Here is a 17,854-nt window from a genome sequence, read left to right as displayed (position 1 = left end):
TGTAAGCCTAGCTTTTGTTCAGAAATTAGATGTTTTATTTCAGAAATATATGCAAGTAAAGTTCCAGCAATGCACTGCTATTTGATTGACAGGTGCAACAGGAAGGGAATATGTGGGTCGGGTCGTGCTATCTATTGCCGCCCCTAGCAGTGCATTGCTGGAACTTTACTTGCATATATTTCTGAAATAAAACATCTAATCTCTGAACAAAAGCTATGGTTACATTCAGCATCCGAGCGCTAGTATAGCACTGGCTTTACTTTATATATGAAAATCCGGTTGGTTGGTTCCCTTTAAGGGAAGCAACACCTAAGGGACTGTACACATGTTGCGGTTTTGTTGCATTTTTTTCGGCACAGTTTTGTCACAAAACCTGAAGGGTTTTCTTATGCCAGAAAAGTAAATGAGATTCCTGCTTCTTTTTGGTGTAGATTATAATCTGCAGGATGTCAATTCTTTTAGCATTTTTGATGCAGATTTCATCCATATAAATGAGTGGGGAAAGATCTGCATCAAAAAGACATGTAAAAAATATCATAAAAAATGCTCATATTTTATGCTACGTTTTTCCTGCCAGCAGAAATGGTGCGTCAAATGCTTAACATGTGCACATACCCCACCCATACTCCACGCCAGCAGCTTGTGATTAATTATTGACTTTTTAATTTTTTTTCTTTCTTACTCAGAAGAAAATTGTGACCTTGAGTGACCTCTATTTGCAATGCATTGTCACCAACATTTTGCACACAAATTTTGTAGCTTAGATTTGATATCCCCTGCATGTCAGTTCATAACAAAGATTTTACTGCAGATTTTACCCTTTGCAGAAATGCTGTAGATTTCACATTGCAGAGGATGATGCAGCTCTGGATTTTTTGCTGCAAAGTTCCCTCAATGGTTACATCCCAAGTAGTGATGAGTGAGCACTACCATGGTCAGGTGCTGGGTACTCATTAGGAGCAATTAGACTCTTGGATGGGTTCAATTTGTTTATACTGGAATATAGTATAATGGAAGTCAACAAAGAACTTGAGTACTGAGCATTCAAGCATAGTAGTGCTCACACATCACTTGTTAAAAGTATCGAGCACCCGAGCATGGTAGTGTCCGCTCATCACTAGTTACGAGTATCAAGCACCCAAGCATGGTAGTGCTGATTTTTCACTAGTTGCGAGTACCAAGCATGGTAGTGCTCACTAATCCGTAGTTACGACTACAGAGCACCAGAGCATGGTAGTGCTCACTCATCCGTAGTTCCGAGTACCAAGCACTAGGGCATGGTAGTGCCTGCTCATCACTAGTTACGAGTACCGAACCCCCGAGTATGGTAGTGCCCGCTCATCACTAGTTATGAGTACTGAGCACCCGAGCATGGTCGCGCCTGCTCATCACTAGTTACGAGTACCGAACCCCCGAGTATGGTAGTGCCCGCTCATCACTAGTTACGAGTACTGAGCACCCGAGCATGGTAGTGCCCACTCATCACTAGTTACGAGTACTGAACCCCCGAGTATGGTAGTGCCCGCTCATCACTAGTTACGAGTACTGAACCCCCGAGTATGGTAGTGCCCGCTCATCACTAGTTACGAGTACTGAGCACCCGAGCATATTAGTGCCCGCTCATCACCAGTTACGAGTACTGAGCACCTGAGCATGGTAGTGCTCGCTCATCACTAGTCCAAAGTAGATGTTTCTTTAGAGTTCATTCACACAAATGTATAGTGCCCGTATTTTCTTATCACATTTCTATTACTTGACTACACGTCTCGTGATATAATAGCACAATATAAACCTAAGATGCTTTAAGTTCTGTTCATAAAGTTGGAATTTACCTCCGTAAAAATGTACAAGAAAATATGGGAATACATTTAGGACTTGTTAGGGCGAGTGTATAATCGGTCCGAGCGCTGTCCGTGTGCACCACAGACAACACCTTCAGAGACTATGGACCCACTATAGCCAGTGTGATAGGGCACATGGAAGATTTTACACCCGAGTTGATGGTTTACATGGAAAAAAAATCGCAGCATGTACTACTTTGGTCCATTTTATGAACCAGAATAATGCATGCAATGAAAGGTGAGCACACGGAGCTGCACACGGAGCAATTTACAGTCATGACTGACCTGATTTTTAATACAGCCATCTGTACTCAGCCTTAAATTAACTTTTCCTTTCAGGTGGAAGAGAGTGCTCATCAAACCTCTCCCTTTTTCCAACTTTTTGGCATTATTATATTAGTTTTTACTGATGCGTTTGTCATCAACAAGTATTGTAAGAGCTCATTCAGACTCCATGAAAATCTGACTGCAGATTAGGCCGAAGTCACACTTGCGAGTGACTCACGCGAGAATTGAGTCACATCACCCAGCACGGCCAGCTGCTCTCCGGACAGGAGTATGCAGCTGCATGTATTTCTATGAAGCCGCACGCTCCTGTATGTAGTGCAGCGGGCTGTGCCAGGTGATGTGACGCGAGTGACTCGCAAGTGTGACTGTGGACTGGTCTTAGACATATCAACCTGTGGAAAAAAGGGACAACCTGAACTAGTTCATTTCTTTATCTTGGCTTACACTGCCACCTGTATGGGATCCTTTTCTATACATGCACCCATTAATGGTGCATTAAAATATAGTGTCTGGTCAGTGCAAAGGTTAGCAAGATTGCACAGATGGAGAAAAAAGAAGGGTCAGATAGCCAGGGATTGGAGGCTAGCATTTGGGCAAGGACTTCATAACACTATAAGGGCTGTATTCAGAACTTCCATAGCAATAAATGGAGAGAAACAATGGATGTATGGCCCTTTGTTTGTTGTGATTATGGCACATGTGTGTTCTCCGTGTGCTATTCGTGATACCACTCGGAGATTAGGAACTTTTTACTCACCTGTCCCTGGCGCTGCTGTGCGTGGTGCTGATGTCTTCCGTGCTGCTGCTTCTTCCGGATCTGCGGTGCAGTGAATATTCATGAGCATAATGAGCGGGCCATGAAGCAAGTGACAGCAGCACCAAAGATGGCAGCGCCGGAGATAGGTGAGTATAGAAAATCATTTTATTTCAAAGGCACGTGTTTTCTCTGGTACTTGTCACGCTGATGTCACACAGGAAAACAACACTGTGTGGTCCGTGTGACATCAGTTCTGCCGGAGAAAAAACGGACATGTCTCTGTGCGGAACATACGGACATGCGTGTGCTCCATACGGATACACGGTCATTGTGAAAACACTAATGTGTGCGCAGACCCATTGATTTTAATGGGTCGGCGTATGTCTGTGTCTCCGGTACGTATGAAAACGGATGTCATATGTACCAAAATCACTGACGTGTAAAGGGGGCCTGATAGATACACATTTCACACAAAAAATACATGGCTAGTATCAATAAACTGACAAAAGAAAGATCATTTGGTATTACTGGATTCATTGGAACTACCTTAAACCTCACTATACCCACTGAAGAGGAAAGATGCCCATGTTTTGCCCTATGTGAGCCTCATATCGCCTCAAATGTATTCAAAGTTTTGGAAGCTTTTCTTCCAATCTAATAGCTACATTTATTTTATTTACCAATTCTTTAAGTTCCAGGACTCCTGGATCAATCCACCTGGGAGCGATAAGCTTTCTGGCCTGATAGAACTTCTGTTTCAATGAAATTGTCATTTTCACCCTCTGTTATCTCATCTACGTGGCCTAATATGCAGACAAAGGTTCTAGTGTAATATGCAAAGCACAGACTTGCAAATAGTGTAACAGATTATTCCACAATCGCCACAATGGGACTCAATTCTAAAAACATATGCACAATATCCGCAGGGACCCTCCACAACTAGGACAGCTAGCATCCTCCCTAAAGCCAATTCTGTGCAGAAATTGAGGGGTCCTATGTACCGTACTCTATGTAGCAAATAAATTTGTGAATGTCTGTGGGTCTCACTAGTGGATATTTGCTGAACAGTGTAAAATGTTAACTTCCACTGTTCTCCATCGATCCATGTATAAAGCTGGGGATGAAACAAGTGCAATAGGCTCTTACCTGATATGAAAGGGAAATGGTAAAAAAGCAGGCGCTCTCCTTGTGTGATTGTGTGACCCACAACCAGTGCAGAAAAACGTTTTCAGTTGCCACAAGGTCAACGAGCACTAAGACTGAACAACACAAACAGGAACCTGGCAGCACATGGCTCAATCTGCACTGCCGTGAATAAGATGATGGTCCGATCCGTAGGATAAAAGAAAGGGTGCTTTATTGACGCGTTTCAAAGTCATTCCCCACTTACAGTAGTGCAGATTGAGCCACGTTTCGCTAGGTTCTTGTTTGTTTCATCAATGATCCAAGATCCGCCTCCCACTTGTCTTTTAACTTCAAAGGATGTTTTTTAAAAATATATTCATGAAAGAGGAACCTGTAAATCATAGAAATCTTTCCCGCCCTGTTACCCCTCATCATTAATATACTAAGAAGAATACTATAAATTACTACTTGTGTTCCAGGAAGGATGCGATAGAAGGTATTGATAAAACATTTTATGCTGCAATCCATATCACCCCCCAAACTGGTCAAAATTCTTATACAATCCATCTAACCCGCCGACTCCCATGGCAAGAAGCCCTTCCGTTTGAAGAACTCTGGGAGCTTCGGAATGAATTTAGTGAACCCAAAACCCATATAAGGCTGGTTTCACACTACGTCTTTTTAACATCCGTCCATAACGTTTTTTTAGCGGAAGTACGGATCCTGCTTTTACAGCAAATAACGTATGCAAACGCATCTGTTATTTTGCAGGATCCTGCACTGGATGTTTAGGGGCGGGCATTGGAGTCATGTGATCGGGAGTGAGGGGAACTAGACTGGGAGGAGGCTTCTGACAGCTGCAGACGCTGGTAACCAAGGTAAACATCGGCCTTGGATACCCGATATTTATCTTGGTTACGAGTGTCTGCAGCTGCTAGGAGCAGGGCTGCCTGCACGCGTAACCAACGTAAACATCGGGTAACTAAGAGAAGTGGTTACCCGATATTTACCTTGGTTACGAGTGTCCGCAGCTCTCAGGTGGGAGAGAGAGGGAGGAGAGGAAGGGGGAAAGACATAGATAGAGAGAGAGAGGGTGAGGGAGGGAGTAGAGAGATAGACAGATCACGCGAGACTGGTTCTGGGCATGCTCAGTACTTTCTGGGCATGCTCAGTACAAAAGCAGGATCCTGTCTATCAGCACGCCAGCGTTCACCTGCGTTCGCGTGCTGTTTAGTCAGGATCCGGTGACTTGCAGTATTTTGACGCAGCTCAAAAACGCTACAAGTAGCGTTTTTGAAACATGTTAAAAAACTGCAAGTCACCGGATCCGCACTATAACGCAGGCAAACGCAGGTGAACGGATGTTAACGCGAGTCCATTGCAAATGCATTGAAATGAAAACGCATTTGCACTGGATCCGTACTTCCGCTAAAATAACGTTTTCAACGGATGTTAAAAAGACGTAGTGTGAAACCAGCCTAAGCTGTTTGCTTTTTGTCCACCACTTGACCATTAAGAAGATAGTTTGATATTTTGCTTTGAACAGGAAAGTACGGTCCAGACCTTGTCAGGTTCTGCAGAGTGAGGAATATGGTCAGATACTCCATGTAGAGCTGGCAAAGGGTGCAAGCTAGAAATCAGAAGAAAGTCCGATAATAAATCCAGGAGTAGAGGAAGAAAGCGGCACTAACCAACGACTTGCATAACAGTCCACTTTATTGAGAATGGTGCACTAGGAACATGCGGGAGAGAAGCCGGGTGCAGGCACTCCAGGGGACGACGGCCGTTGCTTCTCTCCCGCTTTCTTCCTCTACTCCTGGATTTGATATTTTGCATTGGCTAATCTATGGAATCCTGCCCCCAGGGATATCAAATGAGCTTTCTCTGATTTATAGTACAACGAATGCGTGATGTTACGCAGGACCTACTAATCATCAGAGGTGCTGGGGATATCAGAAGGTGGAGGAAGATCTTATGGCTATGGTTTGGTGACCACAAACTACCGACTTGGTTTCTGGACCAGGGCTCTGTGAATCTTTTTGCTCATTTTATACTATTTATACTAAAGGCGGCGTTACACGCTATGATTTATCTGACGATATGTCGTCGTGGTCACGGATTCCGTGACGCACTTCCGTCATCGTTAGCAATGTCGTTGCATGTGACACCTACGTGCGACTCCAAACGCTCGCAAATAGGTTAAAAATTGTTGACACGTTGTTCACTTTCAAAATTTTGTTCATCGTTTGGAATGCAGCAGACATATTGGTACATTTGACACCCTGCAAACGCCGAACAACATCCACACGACCGCCTTGGGCAAACAATATATCGCTGAACGATTTTACGTCGCTTGTGCGATCGTTACGTGTGACCGCTAATAAACGACCTATGTGCGATCTCGGCAAATCGTAACTACGATCTCGGTGTGTCGCATCGCTTATGAGATAGTCAGATAAATCCTAGCGTGTAAAGCGGCCTTAAGACATGGTTGATCAAAATTACAGTATATTAGAGAATTAGCCCAATGTGTGGAATTTGACTTTGAGGGTCTAAAATTGCTTTCTGCTTACTGTGAGATCCTGTACAGTTCCCGATGACTTTGAGCGCTGATTTCTGGCCATGACGCTAGGATTTCCTACCAGCACTACATTTATCTCCATTTAGAAATCTACAGTTTCAGTGTTATGGTACATGCATTTGCCGGGCTGGCCCATTCATATATATGTCATACCACTGAGAGTTTCCGCAGCCGTCTGCTATTTTAGTAAAATTCAGCATTGATGGAGAGGTGATTCGTCTAGCAGACACATTTTAAATAAATACATTCATTTTGGTCGGCCGTCAGTTTAATTAACTTTTCTTTTAGCTCTAAGCTATATTTGTAAGTTTAGGACTTTGTCAGCAAATGCTCGTCTTCGGTTTCCTAGTGCAGATGTTTGAGGTTTTGTGATGATTCTGCTTCTTTCTGTGAATGAAACTTGCTGATCCTTTCATTGCCGCATCCTTGTGTAAGGCCGCTTTATGGAGGAAGCCAAATTATTAATACATGTAAAGAAAAAATTCCCAAAAAAAGTTGGCGTGTTTGGCTTCAGCAGCTAAATATATATAAATATATACAAGTCTGAAAACTGCAGAATGCTAGGTTTCTCCTAAGAGCAAGTTTGTGAATTAGGTTTTTGGCAGCTCGAAGTCTGACGTGTCCCTACCAATCTACTGGACACCTAATGCGGGAGAGGAACGAAACGTGGCTATCTCACCATGCAGACATTTTAGATATTGCATCTGTACAAATAATATTTAATGAAATGGGATAATGTATGGATTTTATGCTTGGACCCTATTGGTTTATCCAAAGTCTACTGAGATTTTCATATTCAGTATTTCAGTCACATTGGGTCTAGCAATGACTTGTGAGCCTATCAAAAAGTAACATCTTGATTTTTCTAATGTATGACACCCATTAAAAGGGCCCAACCACCAGGATTTTCATATACAAACTAAAGCCAGTGCTACACTGGTGCTATCACGCTGATTCTATACATACCTTTATTTGTGAGATCGGATGTATACTTTCTGAAATATAGGCAAGTAAAGTGTGTGAAATGCACAGTTATTTGATTGATAGCAGCTACAGAAAAGGTGGGGTCAGGTTTTGCTAGTTATTCCCGCCCCTGTCTGGCTACTTGTCCTTCCTCCCCCTGTCTCTGTTATTACAGGGGTAGGAGGGAGGGAGGAAGGACAGGAGGGAGGAAGGACAGACAGGGGCGGGAACAACTAGCAAAACCCGACCCCACCTATTACATATTCTGCAGCACCTGTCCATCAAATAACAGTGCATTTCACAAATTTTACTTGCCTGTATTTCAGAAAGTATACATCTGATCTCACAACTAAAGGTGTGTATAGAATCAGCATGATATTGCCAGTATAGCACTATCTTTAGTTTGTGTATGAAAATCCTGGTTTTTGGTCCTATTTAAGTTATGCTTGTCATAAATGAAATAGCAACTAAACTTTTTTTTATTACGTAGCTATCTTCCAGACATTTTAAAGGTATGAATTTTTGTAAAATACTTTTGCTTACTGCTTTCTCAATCACTAAGCTCCAGTGTTGTTTCAATGCTAAGTTCATGCTGCTTTCAATTGCTGCTCAGGAAAAATCCCATGTTTGTTTTACAGACTACAGGATTTCCCCTGTCTGAATATAATAGAGGGCAGAGAAGCTCAGAGAGAGAAAAAAATCCTGTATTCTGTAAATAGCTATGGATCTTGGCTGAGCTGCAGATCAAAGCAGCTTCTAAAGAAGCTTGAAAAGGCCATTTCACTCAACACTGTAAAATGGTGGTTACTGGTTAGAAGTGAAGCAAAACACAGTTATGAAGTACATTGCAAAAAATTGTAACTTTGCAATGCCAGGAGGATAGCTAAATAAAAAAATAAGGTGTATGCAAATGTCAGATATGCTCTGACCGTAGTAGTGGTAAAATACAGCTTCTAAATCAGAAGTGTCATCCATAACCTCCTCTAATCCTCAGCTTATTTAGACTTTCTATATGACCTTGTCAAACCCTATGTCCTTCCTATATAACTTTCAGTGTATTAATTATGCAGAGGCAGTGTGCTCTATTGCTTGTCAAGGGTCAAGCAAAAAAAGCCATCTAAGTTACACGGATTAGTAATTAGTTGACTGTGCTTATCTGGTGTCTCAAATAAAAAAATAACAAAAAAAACTCTGAAATGAAAAATATATATATTATAACATTTTGTTTGTTTTTGGTGCGTTTTTGCACCATGCATTTTTCTTAACCATGTCAGTGGGTAGAAGAGCTACAAAACGAACAGTACCAACAATTGACATGCTGCAGATTATTTTCTGCACCAAGTCTGCAAGTAACAAAAAAACTAACATGTGCACAGCATTTCAGAATTCTCATTGATTTTGCTGGTATAAAGATACTTTGTAACAAATTTGCACCAAATCTGCATCAAAAATGCCCTGTGTGCACACGGCCTAAGATGTTGTGTGATGGTGGTAAAAAACACAGCATCAAAGACTTAACGTGGGAATGTAGCCTTATGCTGGTGTCACACGGTAAGATATATCGGGTGATATGTCGTCGGGGTCACGTCGTTAGTGACCCACATCCGGCATCATCAGAGATATCATACCGTGTGACACCTCCAAACGACTGTGAACGAGCAAAAATACTCACCTTATCGTTGCTCGTTGACACGTCATTCATTTTCAAAATGTCGGTCCTCCTTCTGTGCTCCGGTTGTTCATCGTTCCCGTGGCAGCACACGTCGCTCCGTGTGACACCTCGGGAATGACGAGCACAGCTTACCTGCGGCCGCCGGCAATGCGGAAGGAAGGAGGTGGGCAGGATGTTACGTCCCGCTCATCTCCGCCCCTCCGCTTCTATTGGCCGGCTGCTGTGTGACGTCGCTGTGACGCCGAACGTCCCTCCCCCTTCAGGAAGAGGATTTTCGCCGCCCACAGCGAGGTCGTCCCTCAGGTAAGTACGTGTGACAGGGCGTTAACAACTTTGTGCGCCACGGGCAACTAATTGCCCGTGACGCACAAACGACGGAAGTGGGTACGATCGCTCGTGCAATCGCACGATAGATCGCACCATGTGATGCCGGCCTTAGTAAGAAAATGATACCTTCAGTGGCAGAGGGATGGGTAACAGAGCTTGTCAAAATCCCACAAAGCCGTTTTTAATTTAATTTTTCATCTTTTTTGTTTATGATTTAGAATTTGCTCTAAAACTTTTACAGTTCGTGTTTTACACTTTTATGTCTCTTTTTTTTTTTCTGCCAGGCAATAATAAACAGCACCATCAGTCCCAACATGACATTCACTAAAACATCCCAGAAGTTTGGCCAGTGGGCGGACAGCAGGGCTAACACAGTATACGGCCTTGGCTTCTCCTCTGAGCACCATCTCACAAAGGTGAGTATACTGGGATGGAGCGCAGCAGGATTTGTACACAGTCGCTTTTTTGTATGGAGCCACTTTGGGTTTTGGTTTAATAATACCAATGTAAATTGCTGAAAGTGGACAAAAACTTAGACTAGACTGGTAAAAGTGTGCCAGAAGTGGCTCATCCTGGATGATACATTTTTAGTTTCTTCCAATACGGTTGTCTGATTTTACACAACCTTTTTTTTCTTCTCCTTTTTGGATCAGTGTGTTTCAAACAACGCACTTTCCAGCCATTCTTTTTACTAAATTACACCTCCTTGTCAAGACTAAGGCACTTTAATAAATGTGTTACACTCCATGTGTGCCAAAATTTCAGTGCATTAAAAAATGTGGGTTTTTTTGTTTTTTCATTTTAGTGCATTAAAGAAAATGTATTTTTTCTCATTTTGGTCTATTAAAAAAATGTGTTTTTCTTCTCATTTTAGTCCATTAAAAAATGTGTTGTTTTCTTTCTCATTTTGATACATTAAAAAATGTTGTTTTTTTTTCATTTTGGTGCATTAAAAATGTGCTTCTTTTTCATTTTGGTGCATTAAAATAATGGTGTTTTTTTTCTCATTTTGGGGCATTAAAAAATGTTTTTTTTTCTCATTTTGGTGCATTAAAGATGTGTTTTTCTCATTTTGGTATATTAAAAATATGTGGGGTTTTTTCTGAAGTAGTAAAAGTGCAACTTTCTCCTGCCTTACCCCTGGTGCATGGGACAATACCCTAAATGACGATATCAGCCTGTGACTTTGCCCCAAGCACACGTTAGAAAAAGATTCCTGCCTACATTGCTGATTGAATTAGTTTTCAAACGTCATGCATGTATTTTTTGCTAAACTCACATCAGCGGTATTTTGTCGCAAAACCGGATCCGTTACAAATACGTTTCAGTTCAATTCATTTCCAATGGAATTGCGGCGAGATGCGGTTGCGTGCGTCATACACAACCGCATGTGACCTCATGTTGCCACGATTCCATTGGCAATGAATGGAACTGAAACGCATTTGTAACGGATCCGGTTTTGCAGCAAAATACCGCTGATGTGAGCGGCGCCTTACATGGTTGACTGCTAGTGGTGACTTTTTTATTACTTTCCTTTTTGGTGATTTTTGTCTTAGCTTGTCGCTTTACAGCTGTTGTGAAGTTTTAACTCCTGGCATGCTCAATACTGTCATATGGCCTGGTTGTGATGTAGCAAAATATTGCACCAAAACCTCATTTTATACTAATGGTTTCAAAAACAATAATAATAATTTTACATGCATTGAATGATTGTTCCACGTTGCTTGGTTGATTACTCATCGGAGATCACCGTCCTCTTCTGACTCCGTATTTATTAAGCCTACAAAATAACTCCTTCTCTGCAGTGATAAAAGGTACCAATGTATGTATAACATGGATGGACTTTCTTTATGTTTTTTATAATTTGAGTTACAGCCAAGTGTTAACACACGTTATATAGGTTATAGCTCCGAGGGGCAGACTTATTAATACCATGGCCACCGAGACTTGGTTATATGTAGTCACCAGCAAAGTCAAAGTCTACTGTGTATTTTGTGTTGCCTCGCTCATAACATAATGTGCCGCCCTAGCAGCAGTCGAACAGCTCGTATCCGGGGTTGCTGTGGCTCAAGGCTCTCCGGACCCAGGGGCTTGCTGCCACTTCAAATGTAAGAGGGTATTTACAGGGGATGAATGTTAGTGACGCCACCTGCGAGTTGCGGTAAAGGGGGAGTACCGGGGCAGATGGGAGTACCGGGGCAGATGGTGTGGGGCAGCCAGGTGTCAGTCCATTCGCAGGTAGGGAAGGCCCCGGATAGTGGGTATTTGGTGAACGGGTGACTTGGCCTTGGGAAGCAGGGTGCAGGGATCAGATTACTCTCTGTGGTAGTCGTGGTGCTGGATTAGGTGGAATAAGCAGGCACTCACACAGATGGTAAACCCAAGTTTCTAGAAACCGCAGTCTCTACGGGGGAAGCCCGTCCAGGTTCCGCTCCCACCAGTGTCACTTGGTAAGTCTGGAGCCCTGCCTCTGTGCACAAATTGATTGACAGTTGTGGCCCCTTGGCTTGAAGCTTTCGGGGCCCCACTACCCATGTGTATGACAGCTGTGCTCTTGGTGGCTGGCACTTGGGATTTTAGTGGGTTGTGTATTTTGGAGAACCCTATCCCCCGCGTTGTGCGGATGCCTCCAATCTCTGAGCTCTTGGGGAAAGTTCATAAAGAGACTATCCTCCACAGGTTAATTACCAAGGCGCTTGAAGCTCTTCCCTAATCTAGTGTCCTGTACCCCGCCGTGCTCGGTACTAGTAAGGTGGCTGGGCTTTCTGATGCCAACAGTCCTCCTAGACTGCATCTGTTACACTCCTGTCTAGTGTTCCTAATACCGGTCCCCGACTCTTGTGGTCCCGAACCACCGTTTGCGACCCAACCTGTCGCCTCCCTTGGAGCTCCAACTCCCCTGCTCCTCACTCTCTGAGGGCTAACTCTCTTCTCTCTTGTCTCCCCTCCCACCAGTCTGCCTGACCCCTAGGTGGGCGGCTGTGCTCCAACTTGACCAACTCACTGGTGTGTCTGTCCAGCCCTGGTGTGAGGTGTGGTTGGGATTTGTAGTGCGGATGTTAGTGACACTGTTGATGGGAACCTGGAACCATGGGGGGTAGGCCCTGCACCCTGGGGTACAGGATTCAGTTCCCTGCAGCACCCTGATGTAGTCAGGGGCGCTACAATAATATCATAGATTGTTATAAAGACAGAAGCTGTACCGCACCATTGACTCCTATACCGGCTTTACTTTGTAAGACAAATAAGGGCATTAATAACTACTTTGTAGGGCAGATACTTACAGTCATGGTCGAAAGTGTTGGCACCCTTGAAATTGTTCCAGAAATTGAAGTATTTCTCCCAGGAAATTATTGCAATTATACATGTTTTGTTATAAACATGTTTATTTCCTTTGTGTGTATTGGAACAACACAAAAAAAACAGCAAATTCAAAATAATTTTACACAAAACTTCAAAAATGGTCTGGACAAAATTGTTGGCACCCTCCGCTTAATATTTGGGTGCGCACCCTTTGAAATAAATAACTGCAATCAATCGCTTCCTATAACCATCAACAAGCTTCTTATATCTCTCAGCTGGAATTTTGTACTCTTCTTTTGCAAACTGCTCCAGATGGCACAGTTACCAACAATTCTTATGCAGGCATCACACGGGACGATCTATCGTGCGATCGCACCAGCGATCCTACCTGCCCCCGTTGTTTGTGCGTCACGGGCAATTAGTTGCCCGTGACGCATAAAGTCGTTAACCCCCGTCACACGCACTTACCTGCTGAGCAACGTCGCTGTGGGCGGCGAACATCCTCTTCCTGAAGGGGGAGGGACGTTCGGTGTTACAGCGACGTCACACAGCGGCCGGCCAATAGAAGCGGAGGGGCGGAGATGAGTGGGACGTAAACATCACGCCCACCTCTTCCTTCCGCATTGCCGGTGGGACGCAGGTAAGCTGTGTTCGTCGTTCCTGAGATGTCACACGGAGCGACGTGTGCTGCCTCGGGGACGATGAACAACCGGAGCACAGAAGGAGGACCGACATTTTGAAAATGAACGACATGTCACTGAGCAACGAAAAGGTGAGTATTTTTGCTCGTTAACAGTCGTTCAGTGGTGCGACACGGTATGATATGTCTAACGATGCCAGATGTGCGTCACTAACGACGTGACCCCGACGACATATCGCCCGATATATCGTACCGTGTGACGCCGGCATTAGTTTGCTAGGACTTTACCAATTCTTTGGAAACAAACTTGGCAAATTCAGTCATGTTGAGATACCACCTCATTCTTCTCATACTTCTCTGTACATTGTCCAGGGTTTAATTAATTTTCTATTTCATTGATTAGTTTGCAGAAAAATTTCAGGAATTTAAAGAAGCTGCTCGATTAGCAAAGGAGAAATCCCAAGAAAAGATGGAGCTGACTAGTACTCCTTCCCAGGTAATGTTCCCGACAACCATTTTTATCATTTTTGTTAGATTGATCCAACCTTAGCCATAGACCTAATGTTCTACAATCATTTTTCAGTATTAAAGGTTTTTTTTTTCCAGTGCAACCGAAATATAAATAAATGATGTTTCATTAGTAAATTAAATTACTAATGTAGACTTTTTATGCTAGATGTCCCAATCCTTCATCATCCACTTTATCCCAAGTCTCGGTCGCCTCGATTCTGGTGCTGTGCCCAACATTGAAAGTGGATTAAAGGATGGATAGCAGCCTAAAGCCACCACCTTGTTGAAATACTCACCGCACACACTTCCAGTTCCGTACTTGCACTGCGCTCTGACCCGCTCTTGCAGTCCACACACATACACACACATTATGCTCACCTACCCGCCGTTCCCCTGGCGGCCTCTTCCCTGGTTCTTGTAGTCCGCAGGTAAGTGTGCTTGGTAACTATCGCAACTGATGCAGCAGCTTCCGCTGTCAGCGCTTCAGCAGCAGATGTCATACGCATGAGCTGCTTGCCTCTGATTGGCCAGCGTGCTGACGTCAAAGGCATGAGCCACTTGCCTCTGATTTGTCAGCGCGCTGGCCAATCAGAAGCAAGCGGCTCATGCGTATGACATCTGCTGCTGAAGTGCTGATAGCGGAAGCTCCTGCATAAGTTGCGATAGTTACCGGACACACATACCTTCGGACTACAAGAACCAGAGAAGAGGCTGCCGGGGGAACGGAGGGTAGGTGAGCATAATATGTGTGTGTGTGTGTGTGTTTGTGTGTGCTTGTGCGTGTGTGGAATAGCACAAAAGGGGACCAGGATTGGATATTGCTACAAGTTGTGGAACGAATTTTCTGAGTTTCAATTATTTCCTGTGGGAAATTTTGCTTTGCTAGACAAGTAACTTGGTTTACGAGCACACTCATAAAACGATTTGGTCTCGTAAACCAAGGTTTCACTGTATATATGTATAGTGAGACAGTGACAGGTGTCATACATGCAAATCGTTACATATCCTCCATAATGTGCTTGGAGACCCTTTGAGACTGGCTGGAATGTGTTGTAGTCACAGTCACCGCTGTGAGTGCAACACAAAATTAAAGAGTATGGACTTGTTCAAGATATTTGACCAAGTATTTTGTTTAATGAAATCAGTTAGGGCTCTTATTTCTGGAGAGTTCTGAAGGTTTGGTAGCGGGACATAACTCTCCCACCAGTCTGGGTTTTGCAAAAAGCCCATGTCCGGGGAAATATATTTAATCCTGCGGGGCACAGCAGGGTGTGTCACATATATATATATTGTGAGACTGTGACCGGGGTTATCTATGATGGCCGGTATGTCTCGCCCCGGTTGTGCTCACTCCATGATAGAAAATCACTCCACTCCAGGGTTAATCCTGTTTCCCTACAGGCTTAAGGAAGGGTTAAAAGGAAACAGGAACGAGGGCAGGTGTGCCGGGTGTGAGGGAGTGATCACATCTCCCTGAGTTCTCTGCCGGAAAGGCACATATGTACTACTGTGGACTTTTCTTTGGATAATAAACCGTGTGCTGTGAACCTTGGTGCCTGGATCCCGTGTCTTCTGCAGCGCAGCCGACGACGCTACCTCACATATGGTGGAGAATGCGGGCATGCCAGCCCGGTGAGGTGTAGCTTCCATTTCTGGTGACCCGGTAGCACATGTCTTGGATTCAAGCGGCTATACTACAGCCCAAACCCGGCGACGCCATGGAGGACATATTAAAGCAGCTGGCTCAGGCTACGGCACAGCAACAACAGACGAATACACACCTGCTCCGGACGTTGGATCATCAGCAGCAATCCTTGAAATTGCAGGAACAGAGGCACCAAGAACAGATGGTCCTCCTGGCCAAGTCGATCCGGGCCGGTCCGGCAGCAACAACCCCGGGACCGGGTGACGACAGCAGCGTCCGGAAAGCGGTGAGACAAGCGTTGCAAAAGATGACCCCGGGGGATGATGTGGAAGCGTTCCTGGCGGTGTTTGAGCGGGTGGCCGAGCGGGAAAAACTGCCGACCCCACAGTGGGCTGAGGTATTGTCGCCCTATCTGACGGGGGAGCCCCAAAAAGCATATCTGGACCTCTGTACCGAGGACGCCTTAGAATATGCAACCCTGAAAGCCGAAATACTTGCTCGGATGGGGGTGAATACATATGTACGGGCTCAGTGGGTCAGTCAGTGGTTCTATGAGGAAGCCAAACCCGTACGGTCCCAGGCCTATGACTTGTTGCATCTCGTAAAAAAGTGGTTGCAGCCTGACACTCTGAGCCCGGCGCAAATGGTAGAAAGGGTAGTTGTTAACCGTTTTGTACGCACTTTACCCGTCACCATTCAACGGTGGGTTGGACAGGGCGACCCAAGTACCCTGGACCAATTAGTATGCCTGGTAGAGCGGCATGTGGCTACGCAGGACTTGATACGGGACACTGAGACTTTGCGTACCGCCCGTCGGTCCGGCCCCTCCAAGCCTAGGGCCAAGGACCCACCGCTGACACCGGTGCGGGAGTCCGCTACCGTCCCGTCTGAGGCCGCACCCTCCGTCCCTGAGGTCCGGAAAACTATGTACCCTAAATGACAACTCGTCAAGGGGGTGTCCTTCCCTATTAGATGTTGGCGGTGCCAGCGGGTGGGACATATGGAAGCCCAGTGTCCACTCACCACGGAGCCCATGGATTGTGGGGTTACCCGGCGGGGTTCAATGTATGCTCAGGTGGTGTGTACCGCTGACCTGGTCTACCCAGAGACTGAGCCCCACTTGTGCCAAATACAGGTGAATGGATGTCCGGTTACAGGCTTGTTGGATTCCGGAAGCTTAGTGACCCTTGTGCGATCAACCCTAAGGGCTAAAGTAAAGGCCACAGGACGTACCGTGGGGGTGGTTTGCATACATGGGGACCGCCGAGACTATCCCACGGGGATAGTCACCATCACAGCACCTTGCGGTCAGGTGCAACATGAGGTGGGACTTATTAATACTCTTCCCTATGATGTGATCCTAGGAAGGGATCTGCCCTATTTTTGGACTTTATGGAAGGGACCTCCTAAGTCCCCTCAGATATTGGTCAGTCCGGGACCTGAGCCCTACAATCCTGAATCCGGGACACCTGCCGTAGGGGTCCCCATGATAGGGACAGAATGTGAACCTGATAGGTCGCCCCTAGAGGTATTGGCAGGAGAGGCTGAGACGGTCGAGCCCATCCCGGAGTTGGAGGCGTCCCCGGATACGTTTGGGACAGCCCAACTCCAGGACCCTACATTAATACATGCCCGGAGTCGGGTGACAGTAGTTGACGGGGTGGCACAGCTGCCCGGTGCCCAGGTAAGGTACCCCCATTTCGCTCTTAAGCAGGATTTACTCTACCGGGTAGATGAAATACGGGGCGTAGGGGTAGAGCAGTTGGTGGTGCCCCAGCCGTATCGCCGGCGGGTCCTCGACTTGGCTCATAAACACCTGATGAGTGGTCACCTAGGGGTCAAGAAAACGCAGGAGCGAATATTGCAAAGGTTCTATTGGCCCGGGGTCTTTGGGGAGGTAAAACAGTTCTGTGAAACCTGCCCGGAGTGTCAGCTTACCGCACCCCTGACCCGCTTTCGCAGTCCGTTGGTACCGTTACCCATTATAGAAGTCCCTTTTGAACGGATAGGGATGGATCTGGTGGGGCCCCTCGTAAAGTCTGCTCGAGGGCACCAGCATATCCTAGTGATCGTTGACTATGCCACCCGGTATCCAGAGGCGATACCTCTCAGACATACTGCGGCGAAGCTTATAGCTCGGGAGTTGTTTGCTGTGTTCTGCCGGGTGGGGTTGCCCAAGGAGATCCTTACGGATCAGGGGAC

General features: G+C 45.3%; 1 protein-coding gene across 5 annotated transcripts in view; it reads left to right on the top strand.

Moving 5' to 3' along the window:
- The window catches only part of HOMER1 (homer scaffold protein 1), a 170,099-nt gene that overhangs the window by 30,270 nt on the left and 121,975 nt on the right, over positions 1 to 17,854 (top strand). For all 5 annotated transcript variants that reach the window (XM_075325749.1, XM_075325732.1, XM_075325739.1 and 2 more), the window contains exons 4-5: positions 9,839 to 9,970; positions 13,901 to 13,993. In XM_075325749.1, coding sequence (XP_075181864.1) covers positions 9,839 to 9,970; positions 13,901 to 13,993 — 225 coding nt within the window. The remainder of the gene's footprint in view (positions 1 to 9,838; positions 9,971 to 13,900; positions 13,994 to 17,854) is intronic.

The sequence above is a fragment of the Anomaloglossus baeobatrachus genome, chromosome 1 (assembly GCF_048569485.1).
Source record: "Anomaloglossus baeobatrachus isolate aAnoBae1 chromosome 1, aAnoBae1.hap1, whole genome shotgun sequence".
Taxonomy (NCBI): Eukaryota; Metazoa; Chordata; class Amphibia; order Anura; family Aromobatidae; genus Anomaloglossus; species Anomaloglossus baeobatrachus.
The sequence above is the reverse complement of the archived record's forward strand: the minus strand, read 5'-3'. Positions and strand labels throughout refer to the sequence as shown.